Source organism: Cervus elaphus, chromosome 4 (assembly GCF_910594005.1).
Source record: "Cervus elaphus chromosome 4, mCerEla1.1, whole genome shotgun sequence".
NCBI lineage: Eukaryota > Metazoa > Chordata > Mammalia > Artiodactyla > Cervidae > Cervus > Cervus elaphus.
The window spans coordinates 60,673,435-60,690,736 of NC_057818.1; the positions used below are offsets into that span (position 1 = coordinate 60,673,435).

At 42.0% G+C, this 17,302-nt stretch overlaps 2 protein-coding genes across 4 annotated transcripts in view; both read left to right on the top strand.

Annotated features, from left to right (window-relative positions):
• LOC122689905 (zinc finger protein 665-like) overlaps positions 1–5,955 on the top strand; it is a 48,258-nt gene extending 42,303 nt beyond the window's left edge. The window contains exons 6-7 of the mRNA XM_043896731.1: positions 2,985–3,353; positions 3,522–5,955. Of these exons, the coding sequence (XP_043752666.1) occupies positions 2,985–3,353; positions 3,522–4,172 (1,020 nt within the window). The 3' untranslated portion in view covers positions 4,173–5,955. The remainder of the gene's footprint in view (positions 1–2,984; positions 3,354–3,521) is intronic.
• LOC122689617 (zinc finger protein 665-like) overlaps positions 1–17,302 on the top strand; it is a 53,482-nt gene that overhangs the window by 1,826 nt on the left and 34,354 nt on the right. For all 3 annotated transcript variants that reach the window (XM_043896248.1, XM_043896229.1, XM_043896234.1), the window contains exon 2: positions 15,385–15,512. The gene's annotated coding sequence lies outside the window, so the exon portion shown is untranslated. The remainder of the gene's footprint in view (positions 1–15,384; positions 15,513–17,302) is intronic.

A 17,302-nucleotide genomic window follows, 5' to 3' on the forward strand; every position in this document is an offset into this window, starting at 1 on the left:
TGTCTTAAGTTGCCTCTGATGATTGCCTTTGAAATACACATTCCTACGATCTGAGATTTTATCCTATATTTTTTTTGCTGTGATAACACTTTTAGGGGATAGACAACTTCTAGGGACTCTCCCTATGGAGTGGGGTTATTTGGTGACGGAAAGTTGCCCCCCACCCCGAGATTTTTTTCTTTTAATTGAAGTATAGTTGATATACAATGTTGTATTGTCTTCTGATGTAAAGCAAGGTAAATTCAGTTATACATATGTATACATTCTTTTTTTTTTATTGTGTTTATCACAGGATATTGAATATAGTTCCCTGTGCTGTACAGTAGGACCTTGTTGTTTATCTGTCCTATATATAATAGCTTGCATCTGCTATTTGCAAACTCCCAACCTGTCCCTATGCATGCACACTTGGCCACCAGAAGTCTCTTCTGTATGTCTCTGAGTCTGTTTCTGTTTCATAGATAAGTTCATTTGTGCTGCATTTCGACATACAAGTGATATCATATGATATTTGTCTTTCTCCTTCTGACTTATTTCGCTTTGTATGATAATCTCTAGGTCCATCCATGGTGCTGCAAATGGCACTATTTCATTCTTTTTTATGGATGAGTAATATTCCAGTGTGTGTGTGTGTGTGTGTGTGTGTGTGTGTATTTATATGTGTAGACACACAACATCTTTATCCATTCATCTGTTGATGGTCATTTAGATTGTTTCCATGTTTGGCTACTATAAATAGCGCTGCTGTGAACATAGGGGTGCATGTGTATTGAAAAGAGTCTTTTTTACTTATTTTTCATTTTTAAAGTTTTTTATTTTTGCCACACCTCAGAGCTTGTGGGAACTCAGTTCCCTGACCAGGAATCAAACCCAGGCCATAGCAGTGACAGTGCCAAATCCTAGACACTAGACCACCAGGGACTCCCAGCATCACACTCCTGCTTCTCTCACTTTCTTTGTAATTCGGGGTTATGTACATAGCCTTCGAAGTCTTGTGCCCTCATTTGAAAAATAATGGTAGTTTGCCTCAGGCTTTTAAAACAAATAAGTACTGTTAGATAGCTTATATGTAATAATGTTGCACATTTTATAGAAAAACTCTTAAGTTACTGTTGTTTAATGAGATATATCTACTTTTTCATGTTTTGTTATGCCATATCCCTTTGTGTGCATTATATTTTATATGCTTTTATTTTACAGTTTGTTCTCAACAATGCAGTCTGTGACCTTAGTTAATATATATCTTAAGCACATACTTCATATTACACATCTGAGGACAATAAGCTGGAGAATTAAAGGGCACTGCATAGATAAGAAATTGCTCTGCTTGGTTATTATATAATGGCAATCATGAAATCATGTGACTTTTGGCTTCTTTCTTCAGTTTCTGTTCTTTTGTTGTTCATTCGCAAAGTCATGTCCAACTCTTTGTGACCCCATGAACTGTAGCACGCCAGCCTCCTCTGTCTTTCATGATCTTCTGGAGTTTGCTCAAATTCATGTCCACTGAGTCAGTGATGCTATCTAACCATCTCATCCTCTGCCACCCCCTTCTCCTTTTGCATTCCATCTTTCCCATAATGTTATATATTTTCCTGACCTGATATTTTAGAAGTCAGTTATGTCAATACCTTTTACAGTTTTCATATTGTGTGCCCTTTCCAAGGTAAAATTCTCTTCTTAGGAAGAGTGTTTAGAATTCCATAGAATATAATGTTGTACAACATGGTTACTTATTACTCGTTGTTTTACTACAATAGTAAAGGGTTACTTTACTAGAATAGAAAGGGTTACTAGAATAGTGTGTTTATTAATTTTTATTGTGATTTACAGTTGATGGTCTTTTAGAACATATTATGCAATATAACTGACATTTACTTGTTAATGTTATAAAATGCCTATTTTTCATGGGAATTGATACTTTTATAACAGGTAATTCAGGAAAATATTTCATTTTTTAAATACCCTTATTAAATTCTTTATTTTCCCAGTGCTGTATTTGTTTTGCAATTCTAAACTGCCATTTATTTAGGTTACTTGTTAGAAAGCTTGTTTTGGATTATTTACCATTACATTACTTATTTTAAGTATTAAATTTATATACAGTAATGATGTATATACTGTATACAGATTATGTATAATAAGCATGTGGAAAATATGTCTAATATGTTTCTCTTCAGTTACAGTCAATATGTATATGTTTTGGGTTCATGGTCGTGGGATTAGCCATTTTTTAAGAGCTAACTTAAGTTTACACAACCTGAGTGTTTTTGTCATACAGTGTTTGAAATGAGGCTACCCTAAAGTCAATTTGAATTTCATGTGATCACACCTTCTTTATTAAAGAATCCTATTTCTTCAAAATTTGAAGATCGTGGTTGGGAAGTTTCATAACTACCTTCAGTGTAAGTGTTATTTTTGGTATAATATGTTTTCAACATAAAATATTTATGAATTATGATTAATAATATACCTATGATTTTTTGTATTTTGTAGATATCTCTCCCATACATATTATCAAGAAATTACAACCAAAGGAGAACACTAACTCAACAGATACATTCCAAACAGTGATTTTGGGAAGACATGAAAGCCATGGAGTCAAAGATTTTTACTTAAGGGAAATCCGAGGCAATATGCTTGAGTTTGAGTGTCAGTGGAGAGATGATGAAAGAAATTACAAAGGAGTGCTTGTAACCCATGATGAAAAGTTCACCGATAGAAAAGATCAATGTGGTAGAAGCAATGCAGGAAACAAACCAACTGAAAATAAACTTGCATTAAGCTTTCAGGATGAATTGCAGATATTTCGAATGGAAAGGAAAATTTTTGAATGTAATCAAGTTGAAAAGGTTATCAACAATAGTTCCTCAATTTCAGCTCTCCAAAGAATTCCTCCTAATATCCAAACCAACACTTCTAACATGTATGGAAATGATTTTATCCATTCTTCAATACTGACAAAAGACCATAAAGTACATAAGGAAAAACCTTACAGGTGTAATGACTGTGACAAAACCTTTACTCATGTCTCACACCTCACTAAACATCGGGTAGTCCATACAGGAGAGAGGCCATACAAATGTGATACATGTGGCAAGGACTTCAGTCAGAGTTCGAACCTTGCAACTCATCGGAAAATTCATACTGGAGAGAAACCTTACAAATGTAATGAGTGTGGCAAGGTTTTTAATAGAAAATCAAACCTTGAAACTCATCAGAGAATTCATACTGGAGAGAAACCATACAAATGTAATGTGTGTGGCAAAGCCTTTAGGGTGTGTTCAAGCCTCAGGAGCCATCAAGTAATCCATACTGGAGAGAAGCGTTACCATTGTAGTAAGTGTAACAAGGCTTTTTCCCGTAATTCCAAGCTTCTAAAACATCAAAGAATTCATATTCGAGGGCAGCCCTACAAATGTGATGCATGCGACAAAGCCTTTATTTTGCGATCAAGCCTAATCAACCATCAGGTAGTCCATACTAGAGGGAAGTCTTACCCATGTAATGAATGTGGCAAGACGTTCATCAAACGTTCACACCTTAGGCTTCATGAGAGAATTCATACTGGAGAGAAGCCATACAAGTGTACTGAATGTGGCAAGGGCTTCAGGCAATGGTCTGATATCAGAATTCACCAAAGAATCCATGCTGGAGAGAAACCTTTCAAATGTAGCGAGTGTGGCAAATCCTTTACTCGGAGTTCGCACCTCACTAGACATCAAACCATCCATACTGGAGAGAAACCATATAAATGTGAGGTCTGTGACAAGGTCTTCAGTCGGAATTCACATCTTGCAGGTCATCGAAGAATTCATACCGGGGAAAAACCTTACAAATGTAATGAGTGTGGGAAAGCCTTTAGTGATCGTTCAAGCCTAACTTACCATCAGGTAATTCATACTGGACAGAAGTCTTACAAATGCAATGAATGTGGCAAAGCTTTTATTAAGCCTTCATATCTTAGGCATCATGAGAGGATTCATACTGGAGAAAGGCCATACAAGTGTACTGAATGTGGCAAGGCTTTTATCAAGCCTTCGCATCTTAGGTATCATGAGAGGATTCATACTGGAGAAAAACCATACAAGTATACTGAATGTGGCAAGGCCTTTCAGCAATGGTCTGACATCACTATTCACCAAAGAATTCATGCTGGAGATAAATCATAGAAACGTAGCAAGTGTAGTGTGGCAAATCCTTTAGCCATTGAAGCCTCAGGAAACACCAGGTGACCCATACTGGAAAGAGACTTTACAATGAATGTGGCAAGGCTTTTAGCAGGTGTTCACACCTTAGGCTTCATGAGAGGATTCATACTGAAGAGAAATCATACCAATGTATTGAGTATGGCATAGCCTTTAGACAATAATCCTACCTCAGGATTCACCAAAGAATTCATTCTGGAGAGAAACCTTACCAATTCCATGAGTGTGGAAAAACTTTTGCTCAGGGCTTACACCTCACTAATCATCAGATAATCCATAATCCATACAGGCTTACAGATGTACTGAGTTTTGCAAGGCTTTTAGCTATTGCGTTAAACTCCAGGTTCACCAAGTAGTCCATACAAAACAAATGTAATGAATGCGGCAAAGTTTCAAATTATTGCTCACTTTTCATTAAATAAAGGGATCTGTATTCTGGAGTGAAAGCACACAAGTGTAGTGTGTGGTAAGGATTTTACCCATATAGCAAACGTTGCGGGAAGATACAGGATTGACACCTTCAAAATGCAATAAACATGGTCAAGACTTTCCCTTGAATTCAAATATTATGCAACAACAGACTCTGCATTGGAGAGAAATCACTAGACTTTAGAATATACATCCTTGAGAGAAGCCACCAAAAAATAATGTGCATGCTAGTTAACAGTTCAAGATGGTGGAGTAGAAGGACAAGTGTTCATCATCTCCTGCAAGAGCACCAACACTGCAACTAGCTGTTGAACAACCATCAACAGGAGAACATTGGTCCAAAGACCAAGAAGCCACAAGGAGATGGTAGGAGGGGCGGAAACACTATAAAATCAAATCCCATACTGGCTGGGTGGGCAATGTACAAACTGAAGAACAATAATACCAAAGAAGTTCTCCCACTGTAGGGAAAGTTCTGAGCCCCACCTCAGGCTTCCCAGCCTGGGGATCTAACAAAGGAACTGGGAATACCCAGGGAATCTGACTTTGAAGGCCAGCGGGATTTGATAATAGAACTTCCATAGGACTGGGGGAAACAGATTTCACTCTTGGAGGGCACAAACAAAATCTTGGCATGCACCAAGACCCAAGGGAAAGGAGCAGTGACCCCATAGGAGACTGAACCAGACCTACCTGCTGGAGTTGGAGGGTCTTCTCTGGAGCCATCGGTCAAAAATGGCTCACCATGGGGGCAGGGTCACTGACAGCAGCAGTCTGGGAAGGTCCCCCTTGGTGTTAGTCCTCTTGGAGGTCGCCGTTAACCTGACCATAAACCCCAGAGCTGGGTCGCCGAACAACCAACAGGGAGGGAGCACAGCCCCACCCATCAGCAGATAATTGGATTAAAGTTTTACTTGGTAAGGCCCTGCCCACCAGAGTGGACCCAGTTTTTCCCACTCAGTCCTTCCCATCAAGAATCTTACACAAACCTTTTAGCCTCATCTACCAGAGGGCATATAAAAGAAACAAGAAGAACCACAGTTCCATAGCAGCTAAAACAAAAGGCACATTAAGTTAATTAGGATGAAAAAGAAGACATATCACAGATGAAGGGACAAGATAAAACCCCCAAAAAACAACTAAATGAAGTGGAGATAGACAACCTTCCAGATTATTCATGATTCAGACTAATCATGAAGATGATCCAGGATCTCAGAAATATAATGAGAAGATGCAAAAAAATGTTTACTGAAGAACTAAACAACAAAACAACAGAGTTGAAAAATACAGTAGAAAGAATCAATAGGAGAATAACTGAGGCAGAAGAACGGATAAATGACCTGGAGGACAGAATGGTGGAAATCACTTCTGCAGAACAGAATATTGGGGGCGGGGGGGGGGGGGGAAGGAATGAAAAAAAAAAAAAAAGCCTAAGAGACCTCTGGGACAACATTAAATACATTAATATTTGCATGATAGGGGATCCCAGAAGAAGAGAGAAAAGGGACCAGAGAAAATATTTGAAGAGATAATAGCTGAAAACTTCCTTAACATGGGAAAGGATATAGTCAATTAAGTCCAGGAAGTGCAGAGTCCCAGGCAAGATAAATCTAAGGAGGAACACACTGAGACACATAATAATCAAACTGACAAAAATTAAGACAAAGATAAAATATTAAAAGCAACAAGGGAAAAATGACAACATACATGGGAACTCGCATAAGGTTAAAAACTTGATTTCTCAACAGAAATTATACAAGCCAGAAGGGAATGGCACTATATATTTAAAGTGATGAAAGGGAAGAACCTATAAACCAAGAATACTCTAACCAGCAAGACTCATTCAGATTTGATGGAGAAAGCAAAAGCTTTCCAAGCAAGCAGAGGTTAATAAGAGAATTCAGCATCACCAAACCACTTTTATAACAAATGTTAAAGGAACTTCTCTAGGCAGGAAACACAGGAGAAAAAAAAGACCTACACAAAATCAACCCAAAACAATTAGTAAAATGGTAATAGTACCATACATATCAATAATTACCTTAAATGTAAATGGATTAAATGCACCAACCAAAAGACATAGACTGACTGGGCCAATAAAAACGTGTATGTATGCACTTCGGCTTACCATATCACTCTACTTAATCCCCCAAATTGTAGGTAATTATTTTATATTGTTAGGTTAATCATGTTCCTATTATGGCTTGCGATTATAATTATCTTTGAATTCTGGCTGGCTATTGATTGTGAAAACTGATAAACATCTTTTACTATTGTGATTATGTAACTGTTATTCACTTAATACCATTGTATCATGATTGGTCAACAGAAAATAATAGAATTCTATATCACCAAAATTGCCTTTTAATGGAAAAACCTGTAATCATTTTTTTTTGTAATCATTTTTTAAAATCCACATGCATACCAGAATCATCTTGGAATTTTTTGAAAACTACAAATGCCCAGGTATTGCTTTTTTCCTCCAAAGCTCCAGATGTATTTCTAATAAACAGCCATGTTTAAAACCAACTGGACTCTATGGGAAAAAAAGGTGCAACACTAGTGGTTTTACCCAAAGATGAAACCTGTGGAGCATCAGAGGATTTATATTTGAGAGCACCCTTACAACTGTAATGAATGTTGTAAAGCTTCTTCAAATGTCCATGCCTTTGGCATAATGAGAGAATTAATACGGGACAGAAAATACACAGATATACTTAATGTGGAAATATCTTTAAGAAACAGTGTGTCCTCAGTACTCACCAAATAATTCATATTGGGGAGAATCTTTATTTTAAGAAGTATGTGGTAAATTTCTTAACCAGTTCTCCCAATGGACCACACTTCAGAGGAACTATACTGGGAATAACTAAGTCTTCAGTTTTTTGAGATTAGTCTGAGATACTATATACTGCAGAATAATTCAAAGTCAAAATATGTTAAAACTCATGATACATTTATCCTGGGAACAAGGACTTACTTGTGTGGAAATTGCTCATTATCTCCAGTGTGTATTTAAATATTTAAATTTTGCTGAAAAGACTTCATTACTATCTATGACTTTAAACTTGAAGTTTGAAATCTTTTGATCTTATTCATTCAATACAGGCCTTTCACAACGGTCTTGTTACAGAAATCACAAGTCCGTGTGCCCAACGCACAGTGAAGCTCATCAATACTAAACATTAAGAGTTTGGAACAGAGAAAGGTTTATTACAGATTCGTACAAGGAGATGGGTTGCTCATGCCCTAAGAACCCGAGTTACTGAAAGCTTTCAGCAGGTCCCTTTAAAAGCAAAAGGTGAGGGATGGACATGGTTAGTTGTTGGAGACTTCTCAGTGTCAGAACCTTTGTTCTTGAGGTCTGGTTATGGTCAGGTAACGATGTTCCTGTACCTCTCTACCAGATGAATGTTATGCTCTGTCCTGAACAGAAAGGACAAAGTCCCAATGCACAGCTTTCACTCTCCAAGGTCCCAGTCCTGACCAAGAGGAGGCAGATCTCAGTTGGCAGTTCCTTCAGGGCCATGTTCCCACATCCTCCCCAGCTGTCATCCCTTAGGGAGCCAGGCACCCAACCCAGCTGGCCCTCAGTCTCCTCAGGCCACCCAAAAGAGGAGACCAGGTCTCACAGACTGTGACCCATGCAGACGGCCACTGCTATTAGGTCACAGAGACAGGCATGGAGAAGTTCACCACAGCCTCAAGACCTGGGCCAAGGCTAGTGGAGGGCCTTAGTGAGGGCTTTGGAGCCCTGCAGAACATAGCCCCCAGGCTATTCCCTGGGCCCTCCAGCTCACCCACTGGCCCAAGGCTGGGTAAGCTGCAGGGCCTCCAGGAGAAGGCCTGAATCTGCCTCTTACCTCACTCTCCACCTGATGACCACCACTGACCCCAGACTGAATCACTTACCCAGTGGTTCTTCATTGACAGTTACCAGAGGGCAGGGCCCACTGCAGTGCTGGCCAGTAACCAAGCAGGACAACTAACGGTCACTCATTGACAGTTGGTTGCTTGTGGGCGGGGCCCACTGAGGCACCAAACAATGACTGAGCAAGACCTGTTGCCTGGTAACAGGGTGCAGAGTAATGAGACACAGCAGTGGCTACCTGCTAAGGGTTGTGCTCCACTTGCTGTGTTACAGTCTCATGATGGTTTCATGAAGGAATCGGATGAGGGAGTCAGCTTCATTAGGTGTGGTTTGTTCACATTTGTGTTCACTGGAGAAACAAGGACACAAAATTATCAACTTCAGTAGTGTGAATTAGGGAGGGAAAGAGAATAATGTACAATTGTGATGACTCATCATGCCCATTATGTTCAGGCTGACCTTCCATAGATAGGCAACTGTGGGTTATAGGAAAGAATGTTGTATCAATTGACCTTGAATAGGGAAGGCTGAAGGGACATGGGCTTTTCATGGGGGGAGAGTTACAGGTTATGACTGAGTATGTGGTGGAACTACTTCAAGGAGAATGGCGATCACTTTCTCCTTTAACTGGCAATAGCTGTTGTATATCAATGGAAACTTAGTCTTATTCTTGGAAATGTAGAGGGCAGTTTTCCTGAGAGGAAAATTTAATCAAAAGATCCAGAGAAGTATGTGTGTGCGTCTGTTTCATATTTAATTGCTGCCATTATGTTTAGCTACTCCTTTATTCAGAATATATCATAAGTCTCATGCATATTAGTTTTCATTTGTAAAGTAACTGGCTTACAAAATATGCTTTCACCTTAAAACTGTTACAGATAGAGTAAGCAGGTGAAAGTAAGGGGAAGCGCATTCACTTCCCATCTCTCCTGGGCTCCGTCCTCGCCCCGCCCTCTCCGCCCAGGCCCCGCCTCCGGAAGTACCGCCTCTTCCTTCCCGACTCTATCCCTGGGAACCCAAACGCAGTATGGAAACGGAGTACCAAACAGTGATTGATTTGTGTGAAGCCGTTGTTTCAACGTTCTAGTGTAAATCTGTGCTGCATGTCCGCCGTATTCTTTCTTTAAGGTCTTGGGAGTGACTCTCGACCTTACAGTCCAGCAGCCGGCACTTAACCTGAGTAAGCCCAGACATCGCTGTTACTCGTTGGGTATGTATTCCTTTTGGTTTGATGGTATGAGGCTGGTCAGTTCTCTTGGCATTTCTGCGATCGTTACACATAGACACCGCCTTTCACCGCATTTTCCTGCTTAAAACCCTTTACTACCTCTGTCCTCCGCCCCATATAAAGTCCTCGTCCGCGAGGTGGATTCGTGGCCCTCAGCGTCGCCCTGGAGGCCGCGCCGGCCGCCGCGCTCCCGGAGAGGCCGCGTCCTCTCCCCGGTCCTGGGATTCTGGAGAGCCCGCCCCTCTCCTGAGACCCCGTCCCCCTCTGTCCTTCAGTCTCAGGCACCTCCTTCTGCCCCGCAGACCTTTTCCTTTCCCTCACCCCGCATAGGGGCAGGTGACTTGGGCCAACCTTTTACTACCCAGTCTTCATCGGTTCCCAATTGCAGATGGTCTATTCCCATCCGCGGGCATCTTTTTTAGTCGCCATTCCTGTATGTGGGCCAGGAGGTTCCAAAGAAGCAGAGACAGCGACCGAGATAGAAGTAGAACAACTGAGGAGAAAAAGGGAGAACCAAGTGGAAGATGCAAGATGGCTGAGGATGTTCCCACTAGCTATGTATTTTACACACGATAGTATATATATATGTCAGTGCTACTTTCTCAATTTGTTGTAGCCTCTCCTTCCACTGCTGTGTCCACAAGTCCATTCTCTAAGTCTGGGTCTCCATGTCTTCACTGTGAATAGTTCATCAGTACTATTTTTTCTGATGAACCTATTTACAGAGAAGACAGAGGAGGAACTGGTTTGATGGCATCACCGACTCAATAGACATGATTATGAGCAAGTTCTGGGAGACGGTGAAGGACAGAGAAGCCTGGCGTGCCACAGTCCATGGGGTCGCAAAGAGTCAGATACAACTGAGTGAGTGGACAGCAATATATATGTGTTGATGTATCATGCTTGTTTTCCTCTTGCTGACTTCACTCTGTATAACATCCACCTCACTTCAACTGACTCCACCTCCATCCCTTTTGTGGCTGAGTAACATTCCATTGTATTTACATACCACATCTTCTTTATTCATTCATCTGTTGATGGGCATCTGGGTTGCTTTCATGTCCCGGCTATTGTGTAGTATCTCTTCACCGCCAGGTGTGCATACCTCTTTATGTGCACAGGCAGAACAAGCTATGATTATTCTGCTTCCCCCAAAGATACAGATTATTATGAACAGTAGTGTTAATCCACTTCTCTTAAGGCCAGTTCTGGGAACTGCTCTAGGCACAGACTCGGTACTGGCTCAAGATGAAGCATTTTATGGCATGGGTGCAGTCCGGTCATCATGCAGTTGGCCTTGTCCCCTCTGGTGACAGTTACCATATCTGTAAAACTCAGAAATGTAGGACTTCTCTTGTGATCCAGTGGTTAGGAATTTAATTTCCCTTCCAATGCAGGGGACATAGGTTCCAGCCCTGGTCATGAAACTGAGATCCCACATGCCACGTGGCAACTAAACTGGCACGCCAAAACGAAAGAGCCCATGTGCCACACCAAAGATTCCATGTGCCACAACTGAGACCCAATGCAGTCAAATAAATAAAATATTTTTTAAAAGAACTCAGAAATGTGCATCAGATACTAAGCCTGTGGTTCCTTTGTCCTATTTATTAGATGCTTGAGTCTTTCTCTTTTGTGCCTCAGGGAGGTCTGGGAGACTTCAGCTTTTCTATCAACAAGAGACAGAAGAGAAAGACAAATCTAGGGTTTCATTTATCTGTGGAATCTAAGCAAAGGGTACAAATGAACGTATCTACAAAACCAGAATAGAGGTATGGACATACAAAACAAACATGGTTATCAGGGAGTGAGGTGTGGAGGGATAAACTGGGAGATTGGGACTGACATATACATACTAGTATATATAAAGTAGATAATAGTGACCTACTGTATAGCACGGTAAATTCTACTCAATACTCTCTAACGAGCTATGGGGGAAAGAATCTAACAAAGTGTGGGATATGTATAACTGATTGAATTTGCTGTACGCCTGAAACTAACACAATATTGTGAATCAACTATACTCCAATAAAAATGTTTAGAAAAGAGCAGACATAGAGGGGCCTTTGTACTTGGGGGTGGGGTGGGGATGAGTGCAGGGTTCTGCTGGGTTACAAGAAGATTCAGGTCTTTTAAGGGGTCAGGATAAATGACAATCGAGGGACTCCCATACATATATATGTATTCATTCTTCCCCCAAACTCCTGTCCCATCCAGGCTGCCACATGATATTGAGCAGAGTTCCCTGTGCTATACAGTGAGATGTTTCTGTTTTGTAAATGAGTTCATTGGTATCATTTTTTCAGATTGCATGTATCAGTTCAGTTCAGTCGCTCATTCGTGTCCAACTCTTTGTGACCCCCATGGACTGCAGCACACCAGGCTTCCCTGTCCATCACCAACTCCCAGAGCTTGCTGAAACTCACGCCCATCAAGTCGGTGATGCCATCCAACCATCTCATCCTCTGTCATCCCCTTCTCCTCCCGCCTTCAATCTTTCCCAGCATCACGGTCTTTTCCAATGAGTCAGTCCTTTGCATCAGGTAGCCAAAATATTGGAATTTCAGCTTCAGCATCAGTCCCTTCAAAGAATATTCAGGACTGATTTCCTTTAGGGTGGACTGGTTGGATCTCCTTGCAGTCCAAGAGACTCTCAACAGGCTTCTCCAACACCACACTTCAAAAGCATCAATTCTTCGACTCTCAGCTTTCTTTATAGTCCAACTCTCACATCCATACATGACTACTGGAAAAACCATAGCATTGACTAGACGGACCATTATTGGCAAAGTAATGTCTCTGCTTTTTAATATGCTGTCTAGGCTGATCATAGCATTTCTTACAAGGAGCAAGCATCTTTTAATTTCATGGCTGCAGTCACCATCTGCAGTGGTGCAGTGGTGCTTTATTTTTGGAGCCCCCAAAAATAAAGTCTCTCACTGTTTCGTTTCCCCATCTATTTGCCATGAAGTGCTGGGACCGGATGCCATAATCTTCATTTTTTAATGTTGAGCTTTAAGTCAACTTTTTCACTCACTTTCATCAAAAGGCTCTTTAGTTCTTCTTCACTTTCTGCCATACGTGTGGTGTCATCTGCGTATCTGAGGTTATTGATATTTCTCCCGGCAATCTTGATTCCAGCTTGTGCTTCTTCCAGCCTGATGTTTCACATGATGTACTCTGCATATAAGTTAAAGAAGTAGGGTGACAATATACAGCCTTGATGTACTTCTTTCCTTATTTGGAACCAGTCTGTTGTTTCATGTCCAGTTCTGTTGCTTCCTGACCTGCATACAGATTTCTCAAGAGGCAGAACAGGTGGTCTGGTATTCCCATCTCTTGAAGAATTTTTCCACAGTTTGTTATGATCCACACAGTCAAAAGTCTTTGGCATAGTCAATAAAGCAGAAGCAGATGTTTTTACAGAACTCTCTTGCTTTTTCAATGATCCAACGAATGTTGGCAAGCTGATCTCTGGTTTTTCTGCCTTTTCTAAATCCAGCATGAACATCTGGAAGTTCACGGGTCACGTCCTCTTGAAGCCTGGCTTCGAGAATTTTGAGGATTACTTTACTAGCGTGTGAGATGAGTGCAATTGTGCAGTAGTTTAAACATCCTTTGGCATTGCCTTTCTTTGGAATTGGAATGAAAACTGACCTTTTCCAGTCCTGTGGCCACTGCTGAGTTTTCCAAATTTGTTGGCATATTGAGTGCAGCACTTCCACAGCATCATCTTTTAGGATTTGAAATAACTCAACTGGAATTCCACCACCTCCACTAGCTTTGTTCGTAGTGATGCTTCCTAAGGCCCACTTGACTTCACATTCCAGGATGTCTGGCTCTAGGTGAGTGATCACACCATTATGATTATCTAGGTCATGAACATCTTTTTGTATAGTTCATCTGTGTATTCTTCTGCTTCTGTTAGGTCCATACCATTTCTATCCTTTATTGTGCCCATCTTTGCATGAAATAGTCCCTTGATATCTCTAATTTTCTTGAAGAGATCTCTAGTCTTTCCCATTCTATTGTTTTCCTCTATTTCTTTGCACTGATCACTAAGGAAGGCTTTCTTATCTCTCCTTGCTATTCTTTGAAACTTTGCATTCAGATGTATGTATCTTTCTTATCTCCTTTGCCTTTCACTTCTGTTTTTTTCTCAGCTATTTGTAAGCCCTCCTCAGACAACCATTTTGCCTTTTTGCATTTCTTTTTTGGGGGGGGTGGTCTTGATCACTGCCTCCTGTACAATGTCATGAATCTCCATCCATAGTTCTTCAGGCATTCTGTCCATCAGATCTAATCCCCTGAATCTATCAGTCACTTCCACTGTATAATTGTAAGGGATTTGGTTCCATATATAAATGATATCTAATATTTGTCTTTCACTGACTTAGTCATTTAGTATGATAATCTCCAGGCCCATTCATTTCTATCCTTTAATTTTATTTTCCCAACAATGTTGAGTATTTCTTGGATAATTCAGTTCTGTTTGTGTTTACTATTTCATATGTGCTAAATCCTCAGTAGATCTACTCTTAGAATTTTGTGAGGACTTTCCCCCAGGTGTCTGGGCCATACTGTTTTAAGGTAACACCCAGTTGATCCACATCTATGTGTACTGTCTGCATGCCCAACATGAAGGACAATTCATGTCCAGCTTTCATTCTCAGGTCACAGAAAACAACTGACCCTTTTTTTACTTTATTAATCAAGAATAGTTAATTCTCACCAGCTTAGTTCTTCAGCAGGGCTCAGCTGGTAAAAGAGGAGATAACTGGATAATTTAGCTACATAAGTATGAGATTTTCATTACTGCTTATCCTGTCTAATCGTGAACATAAAATACATGATGCTGCCCAAAGATTTTTTTTCATGATCACCAGAAAAAGGGAAAAGTGAAAAATATATATTTTTTAACAATGATGCTGCTGAGCAGGGCCCTGTGGGGCTCCCGGACAAGGAGGGCTTTTTGTATCCCAGTTTTTATAAACAAGACTCCAGCCTCCATGACCTTCTCTGAGTTCGAAAGTGCAGAACAGTTGCTAGTCACAGAAGGATGCTCACCCTCTTTCACTCCTGTCGTACTCTTTGTGACCCCATGGACTGTAGCCTATCAGGTTCCACTGTCCAAGGAATTTCCCAGAAAAGAATACTGGAGTGGGTTGCCATTTCCTCCTCCAGGGGTATACCTGACCCAGGGATCAAACCCAAGTGTCCTGCATGGCAAGCAGATTCCTTACCACCACACCACCTCCAATCAAAGGAGGAACAGCCACAAAACCACCTGAGGCAAGATTAAGGGACCAGAGGGGCTCATCGAGATAGGAGACCAGACCACCTAAGACCCTGCACACACCCTAACCTTGTTAGCAACCCCATCCTTTGGCAACTTTGTAGAAGAAAAAATACAAGACTGTTACTTCATTGATGCTTATCATATACACCTGCCTGATTGTATAACTTCTGTCTACTCACCAGGGAGTGGGGCACAGGTGTTGAGAAATGTTAGCCTACTGTGTTCCCTCCTTGTCTCTCCTCCATATGTCTCTGTATTTGTATTTCAAGTGTTTCGGTTTGGCATTGGTGCACTGAGAGCCAAGAGTTTGGCATTGGTATAACCTCTAGGTTCTTGTTCAATTTAACAGCAACCCAGACCTTGACTTGATGATTCAGAGGAACGTCTTTCAACACATACGGATGTCTCTAAGATGTGACGGGACCAGACACAACACAGCACAAAGGAACAGACAGGCCCCTTCACTGAGGTTCTAAGGTACATAAACCAAGGTTCTTGGGCCTTTGTTGTTGTTTTTATTATTATTGGTTTAATATTCCTAAGGTTTTTCAACTATAGCATGTATATTTATCATTTTTGAGTTTTGCTTGGTGTTATAGTTTATGGTGACAGAGTTGAAGGTTACTTCTGACCCTGTAATTATTGAAAAGAGCAAAGATTTAAAAATTCTCCCACTTCACTTCCAAGAAATGGCTTACTGCCAAGACCCATCATTCCACATTATCACTGATTTAAGACCCCCCACTTGGCCCCGTTTACCTGGGAAAAAAACAGACACAGACACTCCACAAATTCCCAGTCTTTGCCCTGTAAGTGATGTAGATGCCCTGTAAGTGATGTAAGCCCTGTAAGTTCAATCGGTCAGTAGTGTCCCACTCTTTGCAAGCACAAGGACTGCAGCACGCAGGTCTTCCCTGTCCTTCACACACACACACACACACACACACACACACACGTACACACACACACACGTACACACATCTTCCCTGTCCTTCACACACACACACCACCCACCCCCACCCCCGAGCGAAGTTGTCTCCGCGCAGCGTCAATCTCTGTCTCAGGCCCACACCTGAGCCTTGCAGTCTCCTTTCCTCTGTACGTGGTGTCAAAGTCGATACATTCTCGCGCCCGTCCCACCCCTAGCATTTCAGACATCTCAGTGAGAGACACCTCACTTGGGTGAAAGGCGCCTCCCTTTCGGTTTACAGTTGTTCTGAAACCGGTTCCTGCCTTTAGTCCATTGAGACGCTGCGTTTCGTACCTTTCCTGGTTAAAACGCTTTACTGACCCCACTGGTGGCTCAGACAGTAAAGCGTCTGCCTACAATGCGGGAGACTAGGGTTCGATCCTCGGGTGGGGAAGATCCCCTGGAGAAGGAAATGGCAACCCACTCCAGTATTCTTACCTGGAAAAGCCCATGGGAGGAGCCTGGTAGGCTACAGTCCATGGGGTCGAAGAGTCGGGCGCGACTTCACTTCACTTGACTGACCTCACTGACCCTGCCATCCTTCGTGCACAACTTAAAATCGGGCTGGTTTATTCTCTCCGTGTTCCTCAGCCTTGCCCTCTCGGCCCCTGGAGGCCGCGCCCTCTCCCCGGGAGCCCGCCCCGCTGCTGAGACCCCCTCCCTCCCGGCCGTCTGTCCTTGGTCTCCTCGGGCCGCTCCTTCTGCCCCGCGGGCCTCCCCTCCCTGTCAGCCCGTCCCCTCACCCCTCATGGGGACAGGTGACCCCGGCCAACCTTGTACCACCCACTCCTTCTGGTCCCAATTCCAGATGGTCCTTTCCCGTCCTCCGGCATCTTTTTCAGTCGCTATTCCTTTAAACATGTGGGCCAGGAGGTTCCGGACAAGCAGAGACCCAGCGTCTGAGATAGAAATAGACAACTGAGGAGGGAAAAAAAAATGGAGAACCAATAAATGGCAATCCACTCCAGGATTCTTGCCTGGAGAATCCCATGGAGGAGCCTGGCAGGACACGACTTAGCGACTTAACTACTACTACTACTAATGGGAAGGTGCAGGATGGCTGAGGATGTTGCAAAGAGACTGTAACATAAAAACATTTACCCTTAAAAGTCTTGCAGTGTAATCAATAAACAATGAGTTAAAGCAGAATCTGCAAGGATTGGAGAGCAACATAGGGAGAGGGGCCCTAGATGCACGGCAGGAGGGGCGGTGACAGTCGTGAGACACTTCACCCGCAGAGTGAGGCGGTGGGGATAAAATATTTGAAAACTTGGCCTTCAGAGCATCGCGGTACTGG